The 26,118-nt window shown below is 42.8% G+C and overlaps 1 protein-coding gene across 1 annotated transcript; it reads right to left on the bottom strand.

The window, feature by feature from the left end:
- Positions 1-4,356: 4,356 nt before the first annotated feature.
- On the bottom strand, positions 4,357-7,617 carry ripply1 (ripply transcriptional repressor 1). The gene is made up of 4 exons (XM_071337427.1): positions 7,325-7,617; positions 6,883-6,961; positions 5,713-5,801; positions 4,357-5,344 (listed from the first exon to the last, which is right to left on the bottom strand). The coding sequence occupies exons 1-4, from the start codon at positions 7,414-7,416 to the stop codon at positions 5,137-5,139; spliced, it is 468 nt and encodes a 155-aa protein (XP_071193528.1). The 5' UTR covers positions 7,417-7,617; the 3' UTR covers positions 4,357-5,136.
- Between the last annotated feature and the right edge of the window lie 18,501 nt (positions 7,618-26,118).

Below are 26,118 nucleotides of genomic sequence, written 5' to 3'. Positions count from 1 at the left end.
AACCACACCTTACACCAAAATACTTCACCTCCCAGAATTCCCCCTTTCATTTTCCACGCAGTTGGCTTTTTATAGGTGCGTTCAGTTCGATTTCACGTTTACTATGTTGCGTAACAGTTTGTACTGAACGACACGTTTCCTCAAAACGTTGTTGCACGTTCTTGAACAAACTTTGAGGTACGTTTGCTCCCGTTTGGTGGGTGTGGCTTGAAGCAACGAGTGGCTTGTTTAAAGGACAGTGGCCATGCTGACAGTGTTCCCCAACCCACAACCCCTCCCCGTTTTTCAACTGGTCGTTCAGTACAGCACCGTTTCCGTTCATTTGAACGGTCCAGAACGTAAAAACGCAGCACTAGTTATAGGCCTTTATAGCTCATTATAGCTCATATGTAGGCTTCAAAAGAGATGGTGACAATATGATAATTGTTTAATGAATAATAGATTATTATGGTAAACAAAATAATTTGTCTTGCATAATGCTGAAAATGATAATAAATGTTGTTCAAAAAATAAATTAGTCTACCTTCATTATATATAGTGCATTCGGAAAGTACTCAGACCCCTTGACTTTTTACACATTTTGTTACATTACAGCGTTATTCTAAAATGTATGAAATACATTTTATGAAAAATAAATGTTGTATTAGCCGAAACAGCTAGAATGGCCCACTGGCTTCCAGCGGCTTGATTTTTAATTTTTTAATCCTGTATGTTACATTTTAAGAACCCTCCCGCATATGCCCCTAAAAGGGACTCCCGGCCATTCTCACACACTGTTGCTCCTACGGCACTAATCTACATTCTTAAAAGTAAGGGTGCAAATTGGAACCACATAAGGTTCTTGAGAGCAATGCCATAGGGCAACCATTTTAGGGTCTCTGAAGAACCATAAATGGGATGGTTCTTTGAAGAACCATACAAAAATCCAAAACCAGAAATGTTTCAGCCCTCCAGGACCAGATTTGAATAGCCCTGCTATAAGGTTTTAAGCCTTATTAGCATACGTCCCAGGGTGCCTTTTGAGTGAATATTAGAGTTACCAGTACCACCCATGACTGTGTTTGCTAGTGACAGAGACATGGTTGTTTCATTCACTCACTTTTAATACTGTGTTTCTCACCATGTTGGCAGTCAAATTTTAATAATAAAAAAAATACATATTTTATAAAGCTTTTTTTTTAGGACTTAGTTTTATACAGTGGCCTCAACAAATCATAGTTTACAGGCTACACCGGTCCTGAAAGGCACATTATGCTTTTTGCAAAGTGATGTGTAATCCTATTGGAATCCAGCCTGAGTGGGGAAATCCAACATTTAAAATTTTTATTCACCTGCAACCTGCATTCAGAATCACTGCCAGGGCTGGGAAGACTAAGATATGAGAATATCTACACTGGAACAACTATTTCAATAACGGGTGCAATAAATCCAGGTAACAGATTGGAATAGTTTAGAAAAATGTATGTTATTTATATTTGAGTAGTATAAGATTAATCAATGCACATTTTACCAGTTTACAGTTTACAATTGGCTCATTCATCCCCCTCCTCTCCCCTGTAACTATTCCCCAGGTCGTTGCTGCAAATGAGAACGTGTTCTCAGTCAACTTACCTGGTAAAATAACGGTAAAATAAAATAAATAAAATAAACATGCAAAAACATATATATTGAAACAAACTATTCTAAAAATGAACCTGCAACAGAGCATGCTGAGAAATACTGATAATGATGGGCGTGGTTTTGGTTCAACTCTGGTTATTAACACCAACACTTTGATTATTTTACACCGCAGAATGTTAATTGAACTCTTTACAGTCTTAATTTACCTCCTGCATCAACACTTGAAATGTTACATGGTAAAATCAACACTAGTTAACACTGGCCAATTTGCTGTATGCTGTGAAAGGGACACATCTGCAGGATTACATACATTTCAAGAACCTTTAAGAATTCTGAAGAACCATAGATGCCATGTCAAGAACTTCACACTTAAGAGCTGAGGAAGAACCATTTAAGAAGCTTAATTTTCAGTGTAGTGAGCACCTTTTGAGCTCTGCCCCAAGCAAGGCATTTGATTGGTTTGACATGTTGCGAGACGTCACTGGTTTCCACCCCTTTGTAGCTTCTTTCAGCCATATACTTCACCAGGCTTTCCGATTAGGGAAACCTTGTTTTCGATGAGGCTAGGTGTTGTCATGTGACAGGTCAGGCCTTAAATGGTAAAACTGACAACAGCAGAGGCGTCCGGTGAACTGTGACCCCAGAGAGCCTAATCTCTGACCACAACCCTGGATGCCCTCTCTCTGCTTTCCACCAGTTCAACCTCATCCTGAGACAGTGAAGAGTATGTGTCCCAAATGACACCCTATTCCCTATATAGTTTATTTATTTTTATTTCACCTTTATTTAACCAGGTAGGCAAGTTGAGAACAAGTTCTCATTTACAACTGCGACCTGGCCAAGATAAAGCAAAGCAGTTCGACACATACAACAACACAGAGTTACACATGGAGTAAAACAAACCTACAGTCAATAATACCGTACAAAAACAAGTCTATATACAATGTGAGCAAAAATGGCAAAAAATAGGCCATGGTGGCGAAGTAAGTACAATATAGCAATTAAAACACTGGAATGGTAGATTTGACAGTAGATGAGTGTGCAAAGTAGAAATACTGGGGTGCAAAGGAGCAAAATAAATAAATACAGTAGGGGAAGCGGTAGTTGTTTCGGCTATTTATAGATGGGCTATGTACAGGTGTAGTGATCTGTGAGCTGCTCTGACAGCTTGTGCTTAAAGCTAGTGAGGGAAATAAGTGTTTCCCGTTTCAGAGATTTTTGTAGTTCGTTCCAGTCATTGGCAGCAGAGAACTGGAAGGAGAGGCGGCCAAAGGAGGAATTTGCTTTGGGGGTGACAAGTGAGATATACCTGCTGGAACGCGTGCTACGGGTGGGTGCAGCTATGATGACCAGCAAGCAGAGATAAGGCGGGACTTTACCTAGCAGGATCTTGTAGATGACCTGGAGCAAATGGGTTTGGCGACGAGTATGAAGCGAGGGCCAGCCAATGAGAGCGTACAGGTCACAGTGGTGGGTAGTATATGGGGCTTTGGTGACAAAACGGATGGCACTGTGATAGACTGCATCCAATTTGTTGAGTAGGGTGTTGGAGGCTATTTTGTAAATGACATCGACAAAGTCGAGGATCGGTAAGATGGTCAGTTTTACGATGGTATGTTAGGCAGCATGAGTGAAGGATGCTTTGTTGCAAAATAGGAAGCCAATTCTAGATTTAACTTTGGATTGGAGATGTTTTATGTGAGTCTGGAGAGTTTACAGTCTAACCAGACACCTAGGTATTTGTAGTTGTCCACATATTCTAAGTCAGAACCGTCCAGAGTAGTGATGCTGGACGGGCGGGCAGGTGCAGGCAGCGATCGGTTGAAGAGCATGCATTTAGTTTTACTTGTATTTAAGAGCAGTTGGAGGCCACGGAAGGAGAGTTGTATGGCATTGAAGCTCGTCTAGAGGGTTGTTAACACAGTGTCCAAAGAAGGGCCAGAAGTATACAGAATGGTGTCGTCTGCGTAGAGGTGGATCAGAGACTCACCAGCAGCAAGAGCGACATAAATGATATATACAGAGAAGAGATTTGGCCCAAGAATTGAACCGGACAACAGGCCCTCAGATTTGACACACTGAACTCTGTCGGAGAAGTAGTTGGTGAACCAGGCGAGGCAATCATTTGAGAAACCAAGGCTGTTGAGTCTGCCGATGAGGATGTGGTGATTGACAGAGTCGAAAGCCTTGGTTTCTCAAATGATTGCCTCGCCTGGTAGTGTACTACACTCTTAGAAAAAAGGTTTCCAAAAAGGTTCTTCAGCTGTCTACATAAGATAACCCTTTTTGGTTCCAGGTAGAACTATGTTGGGTTCCATGTGGAATCCTCTTTGGAAAGGGTTTTATAAAGGGTTTGTCCTGGAACCAAAAAGGGTTATCCTATGGGGACAGCTGAAGAACCCTTTTGGACCCTTTTGTTCTGAGACTGTAGTGAACTTCCACTCTTCCCAGTCGCAGAGAACTAGCCGATATAGACAGATCAAAGGAGAGGAGAGATAACAGGGTGAAAACAGAGAGTAGAATCTGATCCCCCTCACAACAACAACAGCAGACCTGCCGTGATAATGTGTGTGCTCCAAATGGCACCCTATTCTATAGTGGACTACTTTTGAACAGAGCTCTATGAGCCCTGGTCAAAAGTAGTGCACTATAAAGGGATTAGGGTGCCATTTTGAGCATAAACAATATTTTTCTCTCTGATCATGTAATTAATAGGAAAATAACAGGATGAAATAATCTGGTTTTCCCAAAATAGGTTTTTATTTTAACAGCTGTTGTTTAGACAGTGTTTTTCGACGGACAATATACAAAAAAGTTGAAAAATAGGAAATATATAAACATTTACTGTATGTATCTATATACAATTGTACATCATAAATTAGATATGTAAATAAAATGCAAATAGATACTTTTTTATACACAAACAAGGTACAGACCCTGAGATAAACTATCCCAATGTGGGATTTAATGTATGTAGTTAAACAATCCCTAACATACATCCCACTGCCCCAGAGGAAGACTAATATATGCATAAGACTGCATACATTACTTTTTGCAACTTTCCATTACTATGTATTGCCACAGAAATACTTGTAACTCTTTGCTTGACAGAGCCTATGCCTACATAGTGGCAATACAAGATACCAGTTGAAACAGGCTCCACAATTCACATTTAACTTAGGCTACTTTGCTTTCATGGAGGTGAGCTAGACAATCTAGAATACCTAAGACATTACAATCCCTTCTCTGTGCTCTGCATGCTGTGTACTACTGAATATGTGACATAAATGGTTTGTTGGATCGTTCTGTGCTCCTCTAGGACAAGTCTATGACTCTGACTGACAGTGTTTATTCCATTTATAGAATAAGAAGGGATTCTGACTGTGAAGACAGCTTCAGTTATATAGGTTTTTCCAGGTGTCTCGCCAGGCATCATTTTCTGTTGTACCACAAAGAGATATTATGGAATATCACCATCTAATGTTCCATCTGTTCCAATTGGAAACCCTCTAGACTTCAGTTGTAGCTGGTGTAGTGGGACTGACGCTCGAGGTACTCCTTTTCCTCGCTGTACATTTCTTCTTCCCACTCCTCGTCCTCCTCGTCATCCTCGCTGTTGGACTCCTCATAGAAACTGATGGTGGCCTGGACAGGGAAGTTCCTCAGGAGAGCCTCTCCGTCGCTGTACAGGTAGTCAAACGACTTGGACTTGGGCCAGAAAAGTCTGTGGTGGCGGGAAGAAGAATAAAGAAACATTAACAAAACTGACACCTTGCCCATTAGTCGGAGAATTAAAGCACACAAGGAGACAGAAGTGGCAGAAGGAATAAAGCAATGTTAACACACAGACCCCTTGGAATATCTTCAGACTGAAAACAGACACGTACTAAAAGGCCAAATCCTAACTTGAGATCAGCAAATGCAATTCTTGACTTTCAAGTAAAATCACGCTGTGGTGAGAATGAGATATTAATAACGTATAGATCTCAAATTATAATTTGGCCCTAAATGATACAGATATATTATTATCTGTATCGACACATTAAAACTAAAATGGAGCAGGAGTGTAGCCTATTGGGACTTGGTACTGACCTGACAGGGTGCTGGAAGGACTGGGACTTCCCATTGAATGGAAAGAGACCTGGAGCTGCAGGGGTGTAGTCTGTAGGTCTGGAGTAAGGCTGTAAATACACACAGAGAGAGAGAGAGAGAGAATTAGGCGTTAATCTACCGCCTTGTCCTTTCAAAACACAAATCCACAAACACCAAATGCCCTGCTATCATAACCACCACCTAGACCTCCTCCTATCCTTCATTAGTTCACCATACTGCCAGACAGAAACACAAAATCCACAAACACCTATCTTGACCTGACATCCTGTCCTAGCAAAACCAACACCAGCGCCAACCACACTGCACAAGTTACTGCCAGCTGGAGTTGGGTGCCAAACTAGGGACGTCACAAGAGGTGTTTGCTGTGTGTGAAGTACCTGAACTTCTCGCTCTCCCTCTCGCTCTATCATGACAACCCTCCCTGAGGTGTCCAGTTTCGTGTTTTTCCAGCAAACAGCAGGAAAGTGCTAAGCTAGTAGGATATCTGGAGGGCACCGCTCTCTGGCTGTCGCCTTCGGTGTCGGTGTGAGGTGTGGGGCCAGCTCAGCTCAGGATAGAGCCAGGTTGCATCCCAAGTGGCAACCTATTTCCGATATAGTGCACTACTTTCTGACCAGAGCCCTGGTCAAAAGAAATGCACTAAATAGGGTATAGGGTGCCATTTGGGACGCAGGCAGTCAGTAGGGCCATATGGTGCTGCGGGTCAGTCTGTCAGGGTGCAACAGACATGCCCTCTGAGCCTCAGTTGATTGGCTCAGTGACAGGAAAACAGCTAAGCACTCACACCTTCTGCTCTGCAACAATGCTGCTAATGGTAATACTGCCCTCCCTCTCTCCCTCCATTCCTCTACAGGACTGTCTGACTGTCTCCTGCCTGGCCCTGGACACTGCCTTAAATGCTATCCTGTAGCTCCTCTCTCGCTTCAAATCAACATGATACACAAACACACAGGCACGATCTTACATTCTGTGTGAAATTAAAATGCCAGACTTTCTCTGCTTTTCTCGACTGTCATATTTTCCTGTATATAAAAACTGGTGACCTACATTTGAGGTGGGCTAAGTAGCCCACATTGAAAAAAACCTTATAAAGAACTGCAAGACAACAGAAAAGACAAGAGCTTATTATTAGGGCTAATATAAACTTACACATGACTGTCTGCTTCTCTGGCATTCCCGTTGCATATCCTTCTTGGTCGTGAGCCAAGGTCTCCATAGTGAATCATAACTGCAGAGAGAAAGGCCATGTAGTGTCAATCAAACAGAGATCATTAACATACTAAGGGATGTGGAAGGAAAACGGTGTTCTGAATAATGACATGTGCATGCTGGTATGAATTCACCCTACTGTACAAGCTTAAGTTAAATAATATTATTGTCTCCACATAAAAATAATAGTATTCAATGTAAAATAATAGACTCCTTTTGGAAAATGACTGAAAAGGATATTGGTTGGTGCCATAATAAAGCACATTTTACGAGTCAATATAGGTCTACACTTAGTATATAAAGACATTATTACATTATATCACCATCTAAAGTGCTATATATAATTCCTGGAATATTCTGTGATCTTATTTGGAGCGCTTACCTGTCATTTGTCTGCGGACGAGTGTCCATCCCTACCGGGCGTGGAGCAACAACGAAGGGCGTCTGTTTGACGATCAGACATGCGGTACTCATTTCTGTAGCTGGTATCCCTTCAATACTATACTGAATAACGGTATTCCCTTTGCGGTAAACGCGGCGATATCTGCTCTGCTATGGCTTAAATAGGCGGCGAGCTACTATTGGTGCGCTTCTGTCCCGTGGAACGGCTACACTGAGAAGTATAGATGGATGTCCAACTGGCCACAACGCCCGCGGTTTATAAAGACATTTAGATCTGGAGGGGGTGTGGGAGGAGTTGACCTGCCAAATGACCATTGGTATGGGGGGGTGAGATAAACCTCAGTGGGGGCGAGACTGTCTGGCAAATGATTGGGGGTCAGGGCAATTTGTTGTGAAGAGTTCTCCAGTTGTCCAAACAGTGGCCCGCAGCGAGAGGGTGAGAAATCTGTTACGGCAGGGTTATTGGAAAAACACAGAGGAGGAAAGAGCGACACCATCTGTGAGAAAGACAGCGGGGGACAAATAAGGGGGAGTCATCCTATCGTTTACCAATTAACGAAGAACAGAGTTTGAGCTACCATCGAATTGGGTTAAGAAGGATAGGCCCGCCAAGCAGAGGCATAACTAACACCAATGGACAGAGCAGGCGAAATGTCTGAATTCCCAATGCACTCACATACCGCATTCTTATGTAGTCTTAGTTTTGGTATTATTACGTTTAATCTGAAACTATATTTAGTCTATATTAGCTAAATCCCTGTAGCCTAAATCATATAGGCAGAGGTCGTCAACAATGTTTAGCTTATAACTAATCTGTTATCAGGATAATCTACCGTTTATAATTATCAAACACTTGTCTTGAAGGACATCAACAACACCACACAGTTTCAAATGTGACTCTGATATGACAGAGCCTGTAGTTTATTTACATACAGTACCAGTCAAACGTTTGGACACACCTATTCATTCCAGGGGTTTTTCTTTATTTTTACTATTTTCCACATTGTAGAATAATAGTGAAGACATCAAAACTATGAAATAACACATATGGAATCATGTAGTAACCGAAAAAGTGTTAAACAAATCAAAATATATTTTATATTTGAGATTCTTCAAAGTAGCCACACTTTGCCTTGATGACAGCTTTGCACACTCTTGACATTCTCTCAACCAGCTTCATGGGGTAGTCACCTGGAATGCATTAACAGGTGTGCCTTGTTAAAAGTACATTTGTGGAATTGCTTTCCTTCTTAATGCAGTTGAGCCAATCAGTTGTGTTATGACAAGGTAGGGGTGGTATACAGAATATAGCCCTATTTGGTAAAAGACCAAGTCCATATTATGGCAAGAACAGCTCACATAAGCAAAGAGAAACAACAGTCCATCATTACTTTAAGACATGAAGGTCAGTCAATACGGGAAATTTCAAGAACTTTGAAAGTTTCTTCAAGTGCAGTCGCCAAAACCATCAAGCGCTATGATGAAATTAGCTCTCATGAGGACTGACACAGGAAACTAATACCCAGAGTTACCTCTGCTGCAGAGGATAAGTTCATTAGAGTTAACTGCACCTCAGATTGCAGCCCAAATAAATGCTTCACAGAATTCAAAGAACAGACACATCTCAACATCAACTGTTCAGAGGAGACTGTGTGAATCAGGCCTTCATGGTCCAATTGCTGCAAAGAAACCACTACTAAAGGACATCAATAATAAGAAGAGACTTGCTTGGGCCAAGAAACATGAGCAATGGACATTAGACCGGTGGAAATCTGTCCTTTGGTCTGATTAGTCCAAATTTTAGATTTTTGGTTCCAACCGCTGTGTCTTTGTGAGATGCAGAGTAGGTGAACGGATGATCTCTGCATGTGTGGTTACCACCGTGAAGCATGGAGGAGGAAATGTGAGGGTGTGGGGGTGCTTTGCTGGTGACACTGTCAGTGATTTATTTAGAATCCAAGGCACACTTAACCAGCATGGCTACCAAAGCATTCTGCAGCGATACTCCATTCCATTTTTGCGCTTAGTGAGACTATCATTTGTTTTTCAACAGGACAATGACCCAAAACACACCTCCAGGATGTGTAAGGGCTGTTTGACCAAGGAGGAGAGTGATGGAGTGCTGCATCAGATGACTTGGCCTCCACAATCACCCAACCTCAACCCAATTGAGAGGGTTTGGGATGAGTTGGACCGCAGAGTGAAGGAAAAGCAGCCAACAAGTGCTCAGCATATGTGGGAACTCCTTCAAGACTGTTGGAAAATAAGTCCAGGTGAAGCTGGTTGAGAGAATGCCAAGAGTGTGCAATACATCAAGCCAAATGGTGGCTACTTTGAAGAATCAAAATCAAAAATATATTTAGATATGTTTAACAATTTTTTGAGAATGTGCCGGAGATGGCTGCCGTTTTACGGGCTCCTTACCAATTGTGCTATTGTGTGTGTTTTTTCGTGTTATTTTGTACATAATGTTTCTGCCACCGTCTCTTATGACCGAAAAGAAGTTCTGGATATCAGGACAGCGATTACTCACCTTGTACTGGACAATTATTTTTTTCTTTAACGAGACGGACGCAAAGGATTTACTTCAGACACCTGACAAGGTCCAAATCCCCGTCATTCACATGAAGAAGAGACGGAGATATCGGAACCTAGGTCGGGGTGCCTTGTAAGGATACGACGCAGAGTGAGTAATCCCCCTCTACCATCAGTCCTATTAGCCAACGTGCAATCATTGGATAACAAAATGGATGAGCTCCGATCAAGACTATCCTACCAACGGAACATAAAAAACTGTAATATCTTATGTTTCACCGAGTCGTTGGCTGAACAACGACATGGATAACATACAGTTGGCTGTGTTTTTGGTCCATCGGCAAGATAGAACAGCTGCCTCCGGTAAGACAAGGGGTGGCGGTCTGTGTCTATTTGTCAACAGCTAGTGCACAAAATCGAATAATAAGGAAGTCTCGAGGTTTTGCTCACCTGAGGTAGAGTATCTCATGATAAGCTGTAGACCACACTATTTACCAAGAGAGTTTTCATCTATATTTTTCGTAGCTGTCTATTTACCACCACAAACAGATGGCACTCAACGAGCTGTATAAGGCCATAAGCAATTAAGAAAGAGGCGGCACTGCTAGTGGCTGAGGACTTTAATGCAGGGAAACTTATATCTGTTTTAACAAATTTCTACCAGCATGTTAAATGTGCAACCAGAGGGAAAAACAACTCTAGATCACCTTTACTCCTCACACAGAGACACGTACAAAGCTCTCCCTCGCCCTCCATTTGGCAAATCTGACCAATACTCTATACTCCTGATTCCTGCTAACAAGCAAAACCTTAAACAGAAGGTACCAGTGACTCGCTCAATAAGGAAGTGGTCAGTTGATGCAGATGCTAAGCTACAGGGCTGTTTTGCTAACACAGACTGGAATTTGTTCTGAGATTCTTCCGATGGCATTGAGGAGTACACCACATCAGTCACTGGCTTCAGCAATAAGTGAATCGATGACGTCGTCCCCACAGTGACAGCCTCAGCTGTTCCGGACGATGTGATCACATTCTCTGTAGCCGATGTGAGCAAGACCTTTAAACAGGTCAACATTCACAAGGCCGCAGGGCCAGACAGATTACCAGGACATGTACTCCGAATATTCGCTGACCACCTGGCAAGTGTCTTCACTGACATTTTCAACCTGTCCCTGACCGAATCTTTAATACCAACATGTTTCAAGCAGATCACCATAGTGCATGTGCCCAAGGACACCAAAGTAAACTGCCTAAATGACTACCGACCCGTAGCACTCACGTCTGTAGCCATGAAGTGCTTTGAAAGGCTGGTCATGGCTCATATCAACACCATTATCCCAGAAACCCCAGATCCACTCCAATTTACATGCCGCCCAAACAGATCCACAGATGATGCAATCTGTATTGCACTCCACACTGCCCTTTCCCACCTGGACAAAAGGAACACCTACGTGAGAATGCTATCCATTGACTACAGCTCAGCGTTCAACACCATAGTGCCCTCAAAGCTCATCACTAAGCTAAGGACCCTGGGACTTAACACCCCCCCTCTGCAACTGGATCCTGGACTTCCTGATAGGCTGCCCCCAGGTGGTAAGGGTAGGTAACAACACATCTGTCACGCTGATCCTCAACACGGGGGCCCCTAAGGGGTGCGTGCTCAGTCCCCTCCTGTACAAGCACGACTCCAACACATTCAATAAGTTTTCTGACGACACAACAGTGGTTGGCCTGATCACGGACAACGATGAGACAGCCTATAGGGAGGAGGTCAGAGACCTAGCAGTGTGGTACCAGGGTAACAACCTCTCTCTCTCAATGTGATCAAGACAAAGGAGATGATTGTGGAGTACAGAAAAAGGAGGATGAGCACCCCCCCATTCTCATCAACTGGTCTTTCATGGATTAGGTCGCGAGCTTCAAGTTCCTTGGTGTCCACATCACCAACAAACTATCATGGTCTAAACTCACCAAGACAGTCATGAAGAGGGCACGACAATGCCTATTTCCCCTCAGGAGACTGAAAAGATTTGTCATGGGTCCTCAAATTCTCAAAAAGTTCTACAGCTGCACCATCGAGAGCATCCTGACTGGTTGCATCACCGCCTGGTATGGCAACTGCTCGACCTCCAACCGCAAGGCACTACAGAGGGTAGTGCGTACGGCCCAGTACATCACTGGGGCCTAGCTTCCTGCTATCCAGGACCTCTATATCAGGCGGTGTCAGAGGAAGGCCCAAAAAATTGCCAAAGACTCCCTAGTCATAGACTGTTCTCTCTGCTACCGCACGGCAAGCGGTACTGGAGCGCCAAGTCTAGGTCCAAAAGGCTTCTTAACAGCTTCTAACCCCAAGCCATAAGACTCCTGAAGAGCTAATCAAATTGCATTGTCCCCCCCTTCACCCCTATTTTTACGCTGCTGCTACTCTCTGTTTGTTATCCATGCATTGTCACTTTACCTCTACCTACATAAATATATTACCTCAGTAACCTCGACTAACCGGTTCCCGGTTTTATTTATTTATTTATTACTTCAGTTTATTTTAGTAAATACTTTTACACCTTTTTTCTTAAATCTGCATTGTTGGTTAAGGGCTTCTAAGTAAGCGTTTCACTGTAAGGTCTACACCTGTTGTATTCGGCGCATGTGACAAATAACATTTGATTAGATTTTTATTTACATGTGTGTGGCCTGCTGGAGGTAATTTTGCAGGGCTTTGGCAGTCCTTGCACAAAGGCGGAGGTAGCGGTCCTGCTGCTGGGTTGTTGCCCTCCTACGGCCTCCTCCACGTCTCCTGATGTACTGGCCTGTCTCCTGGTAGCGCCTCCATGCTCTGGACACTACGTTGACAGACACAGCAAACCTTCTTGCCACAGCTCGCATTGATGTGCCATCCTGGATGAGCTGCACTACCTGAGCCACTTGTGTGGGTTGTAGACTCCGTCTCATGCTACCACTAGAGTGAAAGCACCGCCAGCATTCAAAAGTGACCAAAACATCAGCCAGGAATCATAGGAACTGAGAAGTGGTCTGTGGTCACCACCTGCAGAACCACTCCTTTATTGGGGGTGTCTTGCTAATTGCCTATAATTTCCACCTTTTGTCTATTCCATTTGCACAACAGCATGCGAAATTTATTGTCAATCAGTGTTGCTTCCTAAGTGGACAGTTTGATTTCACAGAAGGGTGATTGACTTGGAGTTACATTGTGTTGTTTAAGTGTTCCCTTTATTTTTTTGAGCAGTGTATATTGAATCTGAAATGTATATATATATGGTTGAAGTCGGAAGTTTACATACACTTAGGTTGGAGTCATTAAAACTTGTTTTTCAACCACTCCACACATTTCTTGTTAACAAACTATAGTTTTGGCAAGTCTTTTAGGACATCTACTTTGTGCATGACACAAGTAATTTTTCCAACAATTGTTTACAGACAGATTATTTCACTTATAATTAACTGTATCACAATTCCAGTGGGTCAGAAGTTTACATACACTAAGTTGACTGTTCCTTTAAACAGCTTGGAAAATTCCAAAAAACGATGTCATGGCTTTAGAAGCTTCTGATAGGCTAATTGACATCAGTTGAGTCAATTGGAGGTGTACCTGTGGATGTATTTCAAAGGTCTAACTTCAAACTCAGTGCCTCTTTGCTTGACGTCATGGGAAAATCAAAAGAAATCAGCCAAGACCTCCGAAAAAAAATTGTAAACCTCCACAAGTCTGGTTCATCTTTGGGAGCAATTTCCAAATGGCTGAAGGTACCACGTTCATCTGTACAAACAATAGTATGCAAGTATAAACACCATGGGACCACGCAGTCCTAGTGACTGTCTCCTAGTGATAAACACACTTTTGTGCGAAAAGTGCAAATCAATCCCAGAACAACAGCAAAGGACCTTGTGAAGATGCTGGAAGAAACAGGTACAAAAGTATCTATATCCACAGTAAAACGAGTCCTATATCGACATAACCTGAAAGGCCACTCAGCAAGGAAGAAGCCATTGCTCCAAAACCGCCATAAAAAAAGCCAGACTACGGTTTTCAATTGCACATGGGGACAAAGATCGTACTTTTTGGAGAAATGTCCTCTGGTCTGATGAAACAAAAATAGAACTGTTTGGCCATAATGACCATCGTTATGTTTGGAGGAAAAACGGGAATGCTTGCAAGCCGAAGAACACCATCCCAACCGTGAAGCATGGGGGTGGCAGCATCATGTTGTGGGGGTGCTTTGTGCAGGAGGGACTGGTGCACTTCACAAAATAGATGGCATCATGAGGTAGGAAAATTATGTGGATATATTGAAGCAACATCTCAAGACATCAGTCAGGACGTTAAAGCTTGGTCGCAAATGGGTCTTCCAAATGGACAATGACCCCAAGCATACTTCCAAAGATGTGACAAAAGGGCTTAAGGACAACAAAGTCAAGGTATTGGAGTGGCCATCACAAAGCCCTGACCTCAATCCCATAGAAAATGTGTGGGCAGAACTGAAAAAGCGTGTGCGAGCAAGGAGTCCTACAAACCTGACTCAGTTACACCAGCTCTGTCAGGAGGAATGAGCCAAAATTCACCCAACTTATTGTGGGAAGCTTGTGGAAGGCTACCCGAAATGTTTGACCTAAGTGAAACATTTTATAGGCAATGCTACAAAATACTAATTGAGTGTATGTAAACTTCTGACCCACTGGGAATGTGATGAAAGAAATAAAAGCTGACATAAATCATTCTCTCTACTATTATTCGGACATTTCACATTCTAAAAATAAAGTGGTGATCCTAACTGACCTAAAACAGGGAATATTTACTAGGATTAAATGTCAGGATTTGTGAAAAACTGAGTTTAAATGTATTTGGCTAAGGTGCATGTAAACTTCCGACTTCAACTGTGTGTTATATATATATATATATATAGGGCTTTCTGTCGTTATCAAACATTTTCCCTGTAAATGTCAAAGTAGTCACTAGCCCTATTCAAAGACAATATTGTTATCCAGAGCGCACGTGTCATAGCCTATCCAGGTGTGAGAATCCTCACCACCGTGTTCTAATGGTCCTAATGGTTCTAATGGCCGCGTTACGGCTTCCTTTGGAAAAGCAATCGTCGAGCCCAGCAGCTCCCGTCGAGACCGCAAACTGGCGCAAACGGAACAAATGGATAGGGACATGCGGACGTATACTATTACACTGAACACTCAAACGCGCTATCAGCGTAACCAGTCGATAATTATCAGGAGGACACTATCTATTCAACTTGCAGCATGCATAAACATAGTTGGACTGATTGCGTTAATTACATTACAATGATTACATACGAATTCGCGTTAAAAACGCAGAAAACAGTGACATGATTGGCCTACAGGCAATGCTTGAGAAATGAAAGGCTAATTCTGTCCAAAATCTAGGACTTAAAACATGAATGAAACACCTGTTTTTTCACATTGGGACCTCCCTACCCTAAACCCTAACCTTACCCTAATCCTAACCATAACTATTTCCTAACCTAAACCCTTACCTTAACCATTTTACATTTCAACTTCAATGGGACGTCCCAAGGACCCCGGATAGCAAGGACCTAACATCTAGGGGAGAAACTTAATTAAACTTCAATAGACATTTCAGAAAATAAATAATTGCATGCTTATCATGGTAACACATTTGCCCATGGTTTACAAATACATTGTGACAAGATATGCTTTGGACTTGATTTAGTAGTAATACCCATTACAAGGAAAGGGATTGTCTTTTCTCACTAACAACAGTCAGCAGACGAATACAAGAGCAGAGAAAAAAGACTCATCCAACAGGCTCCACAAAAGTATTCTGGATAATCTATTGGATCATTCTATTCTATTCTATGACGATTCTCAGAGGATGACCAAGGTCTTGCCCAGAAAAGACAGACTATGGCCGACGGATGTGGAATAGAGCGCTGTTAAACAAAACCAACAGTCATCCGGAAGTATTCAGATTATTGTCTCTTTCTATTCTAAGAAGATTATAATGTGTTCTAGAAGGCTGGAAGGTCATCACCAGAACAGGCTATGGTCAAGTCACCTGACTTCAACAAATAGTACTAGCATTTAGACAAACACTGTCCAGATATCCAAATATCTGATCTCTAAAATAGAGCCTTACGACAACAACAAGGAATGGCACAGCTTGTTTACTTTGCTCATCTGTGTGTGTGTGTGTGTGTGTGTCCCACTGTTTTCACATTTGCTGATAGATAGTAGAGGCACAGAGAACCCCCTCCCTTGTCCTCCCCAAAAGCCTCTCTCTCCCCCATGGTGTGGAATGCCAGTAATTGGCGACCAACTGCTCTTTTGTCTTATATGCATATGTTCCTTTCACAAGGTCAATATGACCCTTATCTAGGCGAAACTTAAAATAAGTGTGGTGGTGGTGATAACATTTTGAGCTAAACAAAGCTTAGGATACTTACATAATCCTCTCGGTCCCTTTTGGGGACTTTGGGGCGGGCAGGCAGGCTAAATAAAAATAGGTCAGATTGCTGCGAAGTTGGCCTTGTAGGCCTGTAGCCTTGGCTAGAATGAGTTCAGGGATGTCTTGTAATCTGGGTTGGCTTGGCATGGAGAGAAAGTGGGTAGTTTGAGCTCTATGGCTTCAGATATAGTGAGAGTAATGTGGAAAGTGTGCTCACCAACACTGATCTGCTTTTATGGAGCGGTCTAATATGGTCGTTAGTTACATAGGCAGGTTGTACGTAATTACTTTACATGTACATGTAACCACAGTGTAATTAGACAAGTTTTAGGCAACATAATATAATGTGAAACCAAAATTATTGTAGACAGAAAATATCCAAGTGTCTCATGCTCGGCATGTTTGAGCACATCAGTGACTTTTGACGCGCCATGCCTCCAGCCCAGGTCAATTCTATTTGAATTCATTCAATTCAGGGCATGAATTGAAATTCGATTGAAATTCAATAAATGATTTAAAAAGACCACATGAAATAAAATTCTATTCATGTTCTGAAAAGTCCACACTGAAAATAACTGTCAATTTTCAATCTCCTGATTTGTCTGAATTGACCTGAAACCTGGTGTATGTGTGTAACCACAGTGTGTCCCTGCCTCTAGCCCCCCTGACCACGCCTCACCCCCCTGGCCTCGTTACAGGAGATGTTGGGGTGTCAGGTCAGCCCTCGCCTCCCTCCACTTACAGCTCCACAGGCACACTCCAGGGCCCAATTCCCCCCTCTCCAGGGCCCAGTGCCCCCCTCCCCTTCTCTCTCTCCTAGCATCCTGTTAGAGAGTGCTAGCTGTGCTAGCAGTGCTAGCTGTGCCACTAGAGATTCTGGGTTCGAGTCCAGGCTTTGTCGCAGCCAGCCACGATCGGGAGGCCCATGGGGCGGCGCACAATTGGCCCAGCGTCGTCCGGGTTAGGAGAGGGTTTGGCCGGCAGGGATGTCCTTGTCCCATCGCGGCACTAGCGACTCCTGTGGCAGGCCAGGCGCAGTGCACGCTGACACGGTAGCCAGGTGTACAGTGTTTCCTCTGACACATTGGTGCAGCTGGCTTCCAGGTTAAGTGGGCATTGTGTCAAGAAGCAGTGCGGCTTGGTTGGGTTGTGTTTCGGAAGACGCACGGCTCTCGACCTTCGCCTCTCCCGAGTTCGTACGGGAGTTGCAGCGATTAGACAACACTGTAACTACCAATTGAATACCACAATATTGGGGGGAAAAGGGGGAAAAAAAGAATAACAAATAAAAAAGAGACCGTCCTGTTTTGTACAGTGTTTACGTAGGGATAAAGTAACTAGGCAATAGGATAGGTAATAGACTGAGCAGTAGCCGCAGCGTATGTGGTGTGTGTGTGTGTGTGTGTGTGTGTGTGTGTGTGTGTGTGTGTGTGTGTGTGTGTGTGTGTGTGTGTGTGTGTGTGTGTGTGTGTGTGTGTGTGTGTGTGTGTGTGTGTGTGTGTGTGTGTGTGTGTTTGAGTGTGTGTGTGGCGTCCGTATGCATGTGTGCGCATATTATGTACAGTACCAGACAAAAGTTTGGATACACCTACTCATTCAAGTGTTTTTCTTTATTTGTACTATTTTCTACATTGTAGAATAGTGAAGACATCAAAACTATGAAATAACACATATGGAATCATGTAGTAACCAAAAAAGTGTTAAGTTCTTCAAAGTAACCACCCTTTGCCTTGATGACAGCTTTGCACACTCTTGGCATTCTCTCAACCAGCTTCACCTGGAATGCTTTTCCAACAGTATTGAAGGAGTTCCCACATAGGCTGAGCACTTGTTGGCTGCTTTTCCTTCACTCTCCAATCCAACTCATCCCTAAACCTCTCAATTGGGTTGAGGTCGGGTGATAGTGGAGGCCAGCTCATCTGATGCAGCACTCCATCACTCTCTTTCTTGGTCAAATAGCCCTTACACAGCCTGGAGGTGTGTTTTGGGTCATTGTCCTGTTGAAAATCAAATGATAGTCCCACTAAGCGCAAACCAGAAGGGATGACGTATCGCTGCAGAATGCTTGGGTAGCCATGCTGGTTGTGTGCCTTAAATTCTAAATAAATCACGGACAGTTTCACCAGCAAAGCACCCCACACAATCACACCTCCTCCTCCATGCTTCATGGTAGTAACTACACATGCGGAGATCATCCGTTCACCTACTCTGCGTCTCACAAAGACACGGCGGTTGGAACCAAAAATCTAAAATTTGGACTAATCAGACCAAAGGACAGATTTACACCGGTCTAATGTCCATTGCTCATGTTTCTTCGCCCAAGCAAGTCTCTTCTTATTATTGGTGTCCTTTAGTAGTGGTTTATTTGCAGAAATTCGACCATGAAGGCCTGATTCACACAGTCTCCTCTGAACAGTTGATGTTGAGATGTGTCTGTTACTTGAACATTTTATTTGGGCAGCAATCTGAGGTGCAGTTAACTCTAATGAACGTATCCTCTGCAGCAGAGGTAACTCTGGGTCTTCCTTTCCTATGTCAGTCCTCATGAGAGCCAGTTTCATCATAGGGCTTAAGGGTTTTTGTGACTGCACTTGAAGAAACTTTAAAAGTTCTTGAAATTTCCCATATTGACTGATCTTCTTGTCTTAAAGTAATGATGGACTGTTGTTTCTCTTTGCTTATTTGAGCTGTTCTTGCCATAATATGGACTTGGTCTTTTACCAAATATTCTGTATACCACCTCTACCTTGTCAGAACACAATTGATTGGCTCAAAAACATTAAGAAAGAAATACATTCCACAAATGAACTTTTACCAAGGCACACTTGTTCATTTAAATTTATTCCAGGTGACTACCTCATGAAGCTGGTTGAGAGAATGCCAAGAGTGTGAAAAGCTGTCAACAAGGCAGAGGGTGGCTACTTTGAATAAATCTTTTTTTAACACATTTTTGGTTACTACATGATTCCATATGTGTTATTTCATAGTTTTGATGTCTTTACTATTATTCTACAATGTAGAAAATAGAAAAAATAAAGAAAAACCATGGATTGAGTGTGTGTGTCCAAATTTTTGACTGGTACTATAGGTATTCCTTTTGTCCAGGTGGGTGAGGGCAGTGTGAAGTGCAATAGAGATTGCGTCATCTGTGGATCTGTTGTGGGGGTATGCGAATTGAGTGGTTGCAGGGTGTCTGGGATGATGGGGTTGATATAAGCCATGACCAACCTTTCAAAGCATTTCCTGTCTATAGCGTTGAGTGCTACACACTGTGACCCAGTGGCATGTATGCCAAGGGAAGTCAGGCTTCCCCAAGAAATTTACCCATTAAAAAAAAATATATATGTCTCTTTCGTCTCTGTGTTTCATAACATTTCTTCAATTCGCAAGAGGCTGAATGTATCTAACCGGAGAAAGCATCTGAGCGAGCGAAACAGCGCCCCTCAGTCTCTGTATGTGTCGCCCATCTATCTGATGCTGTCTGGTCAAAAAGAGTATGCCATTGTTGCAGCCTGTGTCATTGAATGCAAGGGAAGCCAGCAAGCATTTTTATCTGTTTTTTTCTACTTGCACGAACGAACGCACGCACACACAACCACCTTAGGCCTATACAGTATATTACGATGGCAAGGCATATGAACTAACATGTTATGGAGCAAGCAAAGCAAATTTCACAACACATAGGTTCTAATATGCCTTTTTTCCTAGCTTGGCTTCCCAGTGATTTTACCCACGCACCGCTACTGCTGTGACCTACGCAGGAAAAGAGAGAGACACACTGGCTTGCCTGGACATACTCGGTCAAATAAACACACGCTGAACCACTGACCTCATTTTGAGGAAAAAAATAAAGATTACATAGAGACTAAGTTGAGACCATACAGACAGTGAATTGAGGCTGACTGAGTTAAGGTTATATGCTGTAAAACTTCAGATGCAGAGCCTCGGTCTGCACGCCATTAAAAGGTCATTTACCACCTTCACAAGTGCAGTCTCAGTGCTATGATGGGGTCTGAAACTAGACTGAAGCGTTTCGTATACATTGTTTGTCTTCAGGAATGCAGTGAGTTGCTGCGCAACAGCTTTTTCAATTTTTTTTGAGAGGAATGGAAGATTCGATATAGGCCGATAGTTTTTTATATTTTCCTGGTCAAGGTTTGGCGTTTTCAAGAGAGGCTTTATTACTGCCACTTTTAGTGAGTTTGTTACACATCCGGTGGATAGAGAGCAATTTATTATGTTCAACATAGGAGGGCCAAGCACAGGAAGCAGCTCTTTCAGTAGTTTAGTTGGAATACGGTCCAGTATGCAGCTTGAAGGTTTAGAGGCCATGATTACTTTCATCAATGTGTCAAGAGATATAGTGCTAAAACACTTGAGTGTCTCTCTTGATCCTAGGTCCTGGCAGAGTTGTGCAGACTCAGGACAACTGAGCTTTGGAGGAATACGCAGATTTAAAGAGGAGTCCGTAATTTGCTTTCTAATGATCATGATCTTTTCCTCAAAGAAGTTCATGAATTTATTACTGCTGAAGTGAAAGCCATCCTCTCTTGGGGAATGCTGCTTTTTAGTTAGCTTTGCGACAGTATCAAAAATACATTTCGGATTGTTCTTATTTTCCTCAATTAAAACTTCTCTAGGGTAGGGGGCAGCATTCAGAATTTTGGATGAAATGCATTCCCAAATTAAACGGCCTGCTTCTCGGGTCCAGAAGATATGATATGCATATAACTGGTATATTTGGATAGAAAACACTCAAAAGTTTCCAAAACTGTTAAGTGTCTGTGAGTATAACAGAACTGATTTGGCAGGCGAAAACCTGAGAAAAATCCATTCAGGAAGTAGTTTTTTTGGTGTTTTTGTAGTTTTCTATTCAATGCCATTACAGTATCCATTGACTTAGGACTCAAATTGCAGTTTCTATGCCTTCCACTAGATGTCAACAGTCTTTAGAAATTGTTTCAGGCTTGTATTCTGAAAAATGAGGACGTAAGAGCAGTCTGAATGAGTGGTATCTAAAGTGTCACAGAGCTTTTTCATGTGCGAGACCGAGAGAGTGCCTTTCTTGTTTACCTTTTAAATTGACGACGTTATTGTCCGGTTGAACTATTATCGATTATTTAGGCTAAAAACAACCTGAGGATTGAATATAACATCGTTTGACATGTTTCTATGAACTTTAGGGATACAATTTGGAATTTTTTTGTCTTCCTGTTTTGACTGCGTTTGAGCCTGTGGATTACTGAAGAAAACGCGCGAACAAAACGGAGGTTTTTGGATATAAAGAGACTTTATAGAACAAAAGGAAAATGTATTGAGTAAATGAATGTCTGCTGAGTGCAACCATATGAAGATCATCAAAGGTAAGGGATTAATTTTATCAATATTTCTGACTTGTGTAACTGTTCTACTTGGCTGGCTACTGTTTGTAATGATTTGTCTAGTGGGCTATGTTCTCAAATAATCGTACGGTATGCTTTCGCCGTAAAGCATTTTTTAAATCTGACACCGTGGTTGGATTCACAAGAAGTTAATCTTTAAATCTATGTAAAATATGTTTTGTTTTCTGAATTTTTATAATTAGTATTTCTGTATTTGAATTTGGCGCCCAGCAGTTTCACTGGCTGTTGAAGAGGTGGGACGCTAACGTCTCACGTACCCAAGAGAGGTTTAAGTTGGAAAAATAGGATAATCGAGCAGCAGTGAGGGCTCTTTGATACTGCACGGTAGTGTCTTTCCAAGCTAGTCGGAAGCCATTTCCGTTCCAATTTTCTGGAAGCTTGCTTCAGAGCTCGGGTATTTTCTGTATACCAGGGAGCTAGTTTCTTATGACAAATGTTTTTAGTTTTTAGGGGTGCAACTGCATCTAGGGGTGCAACTGCATCTAGGGTATTGCGCAAGGTTAAAATGAGTTCCTCAGTTAGGCGGTTAACTGATTTTTGTCCTCTGACGTCCTTGGGTAAGCAGAGGGAGTCTGGAAGGGCATCAAGGAATCTTTGGGTTGTCTGAGAATTTATAACACAACTTTTGATGCTCCTTGGTTGGGGTCTGAGCAGATTATTTGTTGCGATTACAAACGTAATAAAATGGTGGTCCGATAGTCCAGGATTATGAGGAAAAACATTAAGATCCACAACATTTATTCCATGGGACAAAACTAGGTCCAGAGTATGACTGTGACAGTGAGTAGGTCCAGAGACATGTTGGACAAAACCCACTGGGTTAATGATGGCTCCGAAAGCCTTTTGGAGTTGGTCTGTGGACTTTTCCATGTGAATATTAAAATGACCAAAAATGTAAATATTATCTGCTATGACTACAAGGTCCGATAGGAATTCAGGGAACTCAGTGAGGTGTATATGGCCCAGGAGGCCTGTAAACAGTAGCTATAAAAGTGATTGAGTAGGCTGCATAGATTTCATGACTAGAAGCTCAAAAGACGAAAACGTCTGTTGTTTTTTTGTAAATTGAAATTTGCTATCGTAAATGTTAGCAACACCTCCGCCTTTGCGGGATGCACGGGGGATATGGTCACTAGTGTAACCAGGGGGTGAGGCCTCATTTAACACAGTAAATTCATCAGGATTAAGCCATGTTTCAGTCAGGCCAATCACATCAAGATTATGATCAGTGATTAGTTCATTGACTATACCTGCCTTTGAAGTGAGGGATCTAACATTAAGTAGCCCTATTTTGAGATGTGAGGTATCACAATCTCTTTCAACAATGGCAGGAATGGAGGAGGTCTTTATTCTAGTGAGATTGCTAAGGCGAACACCGCCATGTTTAGTTTTGCCCAACCTAGGTCGAGGCACAGACACAGTCTCAATGGGGATAGCTGAGCTGACTACACTGACTGTGCTAGTGGCAGACTCCACTAAGCTGGCAGGCTGGCTAACAGCCTGCTGCCTGGCCTGCACCCTATTTCATTGTGGAGCTAGAGGAGTTAGAGCCCTGTCTATGTTGGTAGATAAGATGAGAGCACCCCTCCAGCTAGGATGGAGTCCGTCACTCCTCAGCAGGCCAGGCTTGGTCCTGTTTGTGTGTGTCCCAGAAAGAGGGCCAGTTATCTACAAATTTTATCTTTTGGGAGGGGCAGAAAACAGTTTTCAACCAGCGATTAAATTGTGAGACTCTGCTGTAGAGCTTATCACTCCCACTAACTGGGAGGGGGCCAGAGACAATTACTCGATGCCGACACATCGTTCTAGCTGATTTACACGCTAAAGCTATGTTGCGCTTGGCGACCTCTGACTGTTTCATCCTAACATCGTTGGTGCCGACGTGGATAACAATATCTCTATACTCGGCAGTTTTAGCTTTAGCCAGCACCATCTTCAGACTAGCCTTAACGTCGGTAGCACTGCCCCCTGGTAAACAGTGTATGATCGCTGGATGATTCGTTTTAAGTCTAATACTGCGGGTAATGGAGTCGCCAATGACTAGGGTTTTCAATTTGTCAGAGCTAAGGGTGGGATGCTTCGACGTCTCAGACCCCGTAACGGGAGGAGTAGAGACCAGAGAAGGCTCGGCCTCTGACTCGCTGCTTAATGGGGGAAACTGGTTGAAAGTTTCTATCGGCTGAATGAGCGACACCGGTTGAGCATTCCTACAGCATTTCCCTCCAGAAGCCATGAGAAAGTTGTCCGGCTGCAGGGACCGTGCGAGGGGATTTGTACTAATGTTACTATCTGTACTTACTGGTGGCACAGACGCTGTTTCATCCTTTCCTACACTGAAATTACCCTTGCCTAACGATTGCGTCTGAAGCTGGGCTTGCAGCACAGCTATCCTCGCCGTAAGGCGATCATTCTCCTGTATATTATGAGTACAGCGACTGCAATTAGAAGGCATCATGTTAATGTTACTACTTAGCTTCGGCTGTTGGATGTCCTGACGAACCATGTCCAGATAAAAGCGTCCCGGAGAGAAAAAGTTGAATGAAAAAAAGTTGAGTGAGAGAAAAACAAAAACAATATAAACGGTAATTAAAAAGTAAAAACCGTAAAGTTGTCAGGTAGCAAAGTAAGGTAGGCAACAAAACGCACAGCAACGCGTAAACAGGTCTGCACGTTGTGACCGGAAATGACCACACCACTCTACACCACTCCACTTGAGCTGTACAGCTTGTCACAGTTGCAATGAACGCAACAAAATGCACTCTCTTTACATACAGCATGTCCGGTTCTCTTGGTTGACAAATAGGCCCATTTACCTTGGGCATTGGTGATTCCATTACAATTTCGTCAACTTCACTTCCTCTCTCAAATATTTTTGATTGCCTCCGCATAGGAGATCCGATGGACCGGATCAGACTTTTTCCACCTTAACCTCCTTCACCCTAACAGGGCGCTCCATGAACTCTGGGTCATGATCCCCACCACAACTAAAACACGGCCATTCTTCACTCCGATCTTCTGTATACTCCACCCGTCTGAACACACTTGAAACGTGGCAAAATCCTTTAAAGTTTGGGGACAAAAGCTCTTACTGCGTACCTCATATACCCCAGCTTTACATAACTTTCTCGCTTTCTTTCTTCCATCCAACATGCAGGTCAAGCGATGGGCACTAAACACGTCTGGGATTCCTGTCACAAGTTTTTCCTCCCTGTAGATAACTCCCTTAAAATCCCTTAAGAGTCCGTCAATCTAAGTAACATAATAAAATAAAATCCCCAGTTTAAGCTAGAGATATAATTTTGCTTGGGCTGCGTCTCAATTAGCCGCATCTGCCTACGTGGGCCTTCGGTGGAAGTTGGGCGTCTCAATTAGCCGCATCTGCCTACGTGGGCCTTCGGTGGAAGTTGTTTGTCAGACCATGAGACATCCCAAAAATCGGTCTTCTCACAAAGACATCTATAACGTCCGATTGGTTTGGACTAATATGACTCTGTTGAAAGATGAGACTCATGAACACGATGGTGGTCTCCGTTTTGCTCTACGACCCCCACAAGCCCCACGGGACTGGTCTGAATTCGGTAATGCTGATGTACAAACTTCTGTAGCGTCCAAACCGTTTGGGCTACAAACCAACATGACCCCACTGTGTAAAGGGGAGACTCTCACAAACAGATGGTGTTTTGCTCTACGACCCCCACAAGTGTCATGGGACTCATCTGAAACTAACCCATACAAATGAATGGAAGTATGGAGGTAGATGATTCTAACAAAAATAAGGGGTTAAATATGTATCCCAAAAAACGAAAAATATTTATTGAGCTTTTTTATATATCCTAGATATAGGACAGACACTTCAAAACCTTATTTGTGATTTATTTTTTGCATGTCTTTTTTCCCATTCATGCGTGTGTTATTCAATGCGTTTCTATGGGCTAACATTATTATACCTAACAAAAATTATACCTAAAGGGGTGCAACAATTCTAAATCAAATAGCGAAATGGTCCATGTTATGACCTTCTTAAAATAATTCCATATGTTAGCTTAGTACCCCCGCCCCCCAGAAATTGGACGATCGCCCTATAGTGGTGAAAGGAAGAACTGCCGAAAATGCACAGTCACTGTGACACGGTGATAACACTATGGTGCAGGAAATGAAGACATTTATTAAAATGCTGGAAGTGAATGCTGAAACTAAACATTTAACTATGCAAATGAGCAAAAGCTGTGTGCATTAAGGAAATAAATGCCTGGCTCAAATAGAAGCCTGTCTCAAGCCTGTGTTCAGTGATTTAAGCAAATAAACACCCGGGCTATTAATTGAAGTTTTACGGTAGATACAGAGTTGAGTGACACATTAGGTCCACAGTCTGTTATATTCAGAGAC

The sequence above is a fragment of the Salvelinus alpinus genome, chromosome 13, assembly GCF_045679555.1.
Source record: "Salvelinus alpinus chromosome 13, SLU_Salpinus.1, whole genome shotgun sequence".
Taxonomy (NCBI): domain Eukaryota; kingdom Metazoa; phylum Chordata; class Actinopteri; order Salmoniformes; family Salmonidae; genus Salvelinus; species Salvelinus alpinus.
The sequence above is the reverse complement of the archived record's forward strand: the minus strand, read 5'-3'. Positions and strand labels throughout refer to the sequence as shown.